The sequence below is a fragment of the Chrysochloris asiatica genome, unplaced genomic scaffold (genome assembly GCF_000296735.1).
Source record: "Chrysochloris asiatica unplaced genomic scaffold, ChrAsi1.0 scaffold00039, whole genome shotgun sequence".
Lineage (NCBI taxonomy): Eukaryota > Metazoa > Chordata > Mammalia > Afrosoricida > Chrysochloridae > Chrysochloris > Chrysochloris asiatica.
The window spans coordinates 9,384,768-9,388,539 of NW_006408557.1; the positions used below are offsets into that span (position 1 = coordinate 9,384,768).

General features: G+C 44.9%; 1 protein-coding gene across 1 annotated transcript in view; it reads left to right on the plus strand.

Annotated features, from left to right (window-relative positions):
• SLC24A3 (solute carrier family 24 (sodium/potassium/calcium exchanger), member 3) overlaps positions 1–3,107 on the plus strand; it is an 820,359-nt gene extending 817,252 nt beyond the window's left edge. The window contains exon 17 of the mRNA XM_006860745.1: positions 2,958–3,107. Within this exon, the coding sequence (XP_006860807.1) occupies positions 2,958–3,107 (150 nt within the window). The remainder of the gene's footprint in view (positions 1–2,957) is intronic.
• The last annotated feature ends 665 nt before the right edge of the window (positions 3,108–3,772 follow it).

Genomic DNA, 3,772 nt, shown 5'->3' on the forward strand with positions numbered 1-3,772 from the left:
AGTGTATTAATTTAATATATATACCTGAATATTAAGATGAAAGCAATTTTCCATTAACTGCCAGTGGCCTCATTTCTTACACTCAGCCCTAGAGGGCCTCGAACCTCTGACTAGTCTTACACGGTCTGCAACAGTCACAGACTCTACTAAAGATGAGGCCAAGTACTACCTGGGCTGTTGAAAGTGAGTTGTTGAAAGACTATAGAGAAGTAGCCTTGAACATAGAGAGCAATTGCAAACATTGAGTTTGAAGTGCCTATTAACACCCAGGAGAGAGGTCAAGAAAACCATTAGAAACATAGGTGGGTAGTGGTTATATGCCATTAAGTCGGTTCGGACTCTAAACAACCTTTTACAGGAGAATAAAGCCTCCTTTTTCTCCCATGGAGCAACTTTTGAACTACTGGCCTTTTGGTTAGCAACCCAGATTATAAACTACTATGTTAACAGACACATGGGAGTTCAGATGAAAGGTCCAAGATGGAAACACCAGAATATAGACAGTATTTAAAGCCACACAATTTGATGAATTCACCAAGAGGTGAGTGGTTGACAGAAAAGACAAGAGGCCCAAGATCCCAGTCTTGATACACACCAACAGTTAGAAGTCAGGATGCTGAGGAGCAAAGGAGTGAATAAAGAGGTAAAACGAAAACCAGGACAGTACAGTGGCCTGGAAACCAAGTGAAGAAAGGGTGTCAAGGTGGAGGGAGAGACCAGCTATGTCAAATGATGCAGATAGTTGAGATGAGCTTTGAGTGATGACCATTAGATTTCACAATACAAAGTCGTTATCAAGTGCTGTATAGTCAGTTACGACCTATAGTGATCCTATAGTATAGCTGTTCCTAGGAGCAGCTGGTGAACTTGAACTGCTGACTTTGCAGTTCAAACTGACTTTGCAGTCCAGCGCATTAACCCACAGCACCACACCAGGATTCCACCAAGTCAGTAGTACTCTTAATAAAAGCAACTCTTGCAGGATGATGGGAGTGGAAGAAGGTTAACAGAGAATGGAAGGATCGAAATTGGAGGCAGCTGGTACTTAAAATACTTTCAAATTACCATTCTGTTGAAGGAAGGACATAGAGATCAAGAAAAGACATTGTTGGTATTGTTTAATAAAAATAACAGCATTCTTACATACCAATTGTAATAATCCAGTGGGGGTTAGATATTAAAGAGAGAGAATTGCTGGAACAGTGTAGGAGACCAGACCGAGTTTGAAGTAAAGGAGTTGGCCATACAGTCCTCATTAACAAAGAAGGTAGAGGGTCACGTGGTGATGGGAGCCCAGGGAAACAGGAACAAGGTCATGAGCTGAGAGTGAGGGGGATCAAGGAGTATTGGACGTTTAAAGAGAGAACAGGTGTGGAATCGTCATCTAGGGATGTGAGGAGGGTGATGTGGGGTGAAGGAGATACAGCATGACTGCCAGAAACCATGAATGGCCACTGGACACTTGAGGTTCTGAATTTGCAGTAAGACGAGTCAGCATGGCTGGATGTCCCCTTCACCCTTGTTTGGATGCATGGATGCAGGCACAGAGTTGAGGGGGAGCTTGCTTGAACCCAAGGATTCAACCTTGCTCAGCCAAGCAAGGCTGCAAGATGGGAAAGGAGCCAGAGACTGATTGCTGGTGGGATTTAAGCATGACACTAGGCCAGTGAAGAGCTGTAAGACAGTGGTTGACAGGAATTTGTTAGCTGTAGAGGGTTCATTGGCTTTTAGGAGCTTGTGCATCAGAGGGAGTTAGCTAGAAAGAGAGGTAATGGTCAGAAAATCAGTTGTCTAACAATGAGATTTGAGAAATATTTGTTTCTATTATTAATAACAGCAAGCTGTAGGCTGCAGAGCTGTCCAACACAATTTTCCACAATGATAGAAATGGTCTTTATCTGTGCAGTCCAAAAGGGTAATGTGGCTAGTGTAACTAATGCAGCTAAGGAACAAAATTTTTTATTGACTTTCATTGAATTTAAATTTGAGTGACCATCTGCAAGTAGTGGACATTATATTTGACAGCCAAATCTAGAGCATGACCTTGGACATAAGCAGGGACAGAGTATTCAGTAAGTAAGGTAAGTACAAACTTACTTGTGCTTCACATGAGTTACACCACATGTGGTGAAAGACATGTGAAACTGTTCACTACAGATTAGAAAGTCAGCACCATAAGTCCATGCTACCTTGAGCTATCTTGCTTACTCAGTACCGTCCCTGTCCAGAAGTGTACATTTGAAAAGAGACTTTAATTCTTTAGGAAGGTGCTGTAGGGTTTGGGGAGAGATGTCAACCTTGCCTAGAAGCAGAATCTTTAATGTGGTGAAGGACATGAAATTGTTCACCACAGGTTGATGAGCAAGCATAACGTGCTCACCTGGCTTATTGGGTAATCCAGCACTAAACATGAATGGTTGAGGTAGGGAGGAGGGCCAGCACCCGAGAGACCAAGGTGTTGGATATTGAAATCACTAAGAAGGGTGACAGAATCTGAACTCGAACTCAAAGTCTCCAGGCAATGGGGGCTGACCACGATTGAAGAGTGGACTGAAACCAGGAGGGAGGAAGGGACAGTGAAACTGGAAGACTTTAGATTCTAAGATGAGAGTTTTAACGGGGTAAGAGGAAGGTGGTTTGAAAGCAGTAATGAGAAGGAAAGAAAATAACGTTCTTGCCTCCAGGCTAGGAATGTGAAAGAGAACGGTTCACAGTAGAGAGGACTGGATTCCCGGGTGAGTGGGTGGCGTCTGCACTATACAAATTAGCTTCATCACTTGTAATTTTCTGAATTATTTCCTCTAGCCAGTAGCTCTGACTCCCACTCTGCCTGCCTTTGACCATTTACAATCTGAGAGGTGGATTTCATGATCCCACAGAGAATTGCATCTTGCCCAAGGTCCAGTCTGGATATCCTTCCCCTGAGCTACCTCTGATGCCAGGCTCTGTCGTTGCAGGTGTTTGGTGTCCACCTGAACAAATGGCAGCTGGACAAGAAGCTCGGGTGTGGGTGTCTTTTCCTGTACGGCGTGTTCCTGTGCTTCTCCATTATGACAGAGTTCAACGTGTTCACCTTTGTGAACTTGCCCATGTGTGGGGGCCACTGATCCACCGCAGCCCAGCCAGGTCCGGTTCTTTCTTTCTGTGCAATATAAGACCCGGCCACACCGAGTCGCATGGCCTGGGCCGGGCGTCAGTCAGTCTCTCCCATGCTGTTCATAGGCCGCCACTCCTGTCTGGGGGGCAGTGGCTCCCCTGACTCATCCCTCGCTCCTCCAACTCCTCAGGTCCTACGTCCCACCAGCCCTCTCGCCTGCCCCTCCTGCCTCCTCTGTGTGACGACTTCCAACATCCACATGACTTTTCAATCTCCATTTTTGAAGTGACTGAGATTCTAGAAAAAACTGGCTGCTAACTGGCCCAAGCCAGGCAAAACTTGTTACAATTCCTCCTCCTTTTTTAAGTTATTTGACGGAAGACTAATCTAATTTATGACCTGAGATTGTTAAAGAAGTAGAGAGGAGAGGGTGCATTGATTGTAGGGCAATGTTTGGGATTGAATTTTGTTTTGAGGTGATTCCTTAAGTTACTGGGTTTAGGGTTTGCTTTGGGGGACCCCCCCTTTTTTTTTTTCCTTTCCTTCCAGAGATCAAGAGCTTCTCTTACATCTTCTTTCATGGGGCTCTGGATTAGTCGATGATCCAAGGGTTGCCCTGCAGTGTCTCTTGGGGTTGATCCCAGACACGCTGGAATATGCCTGGACTTAGTGCTA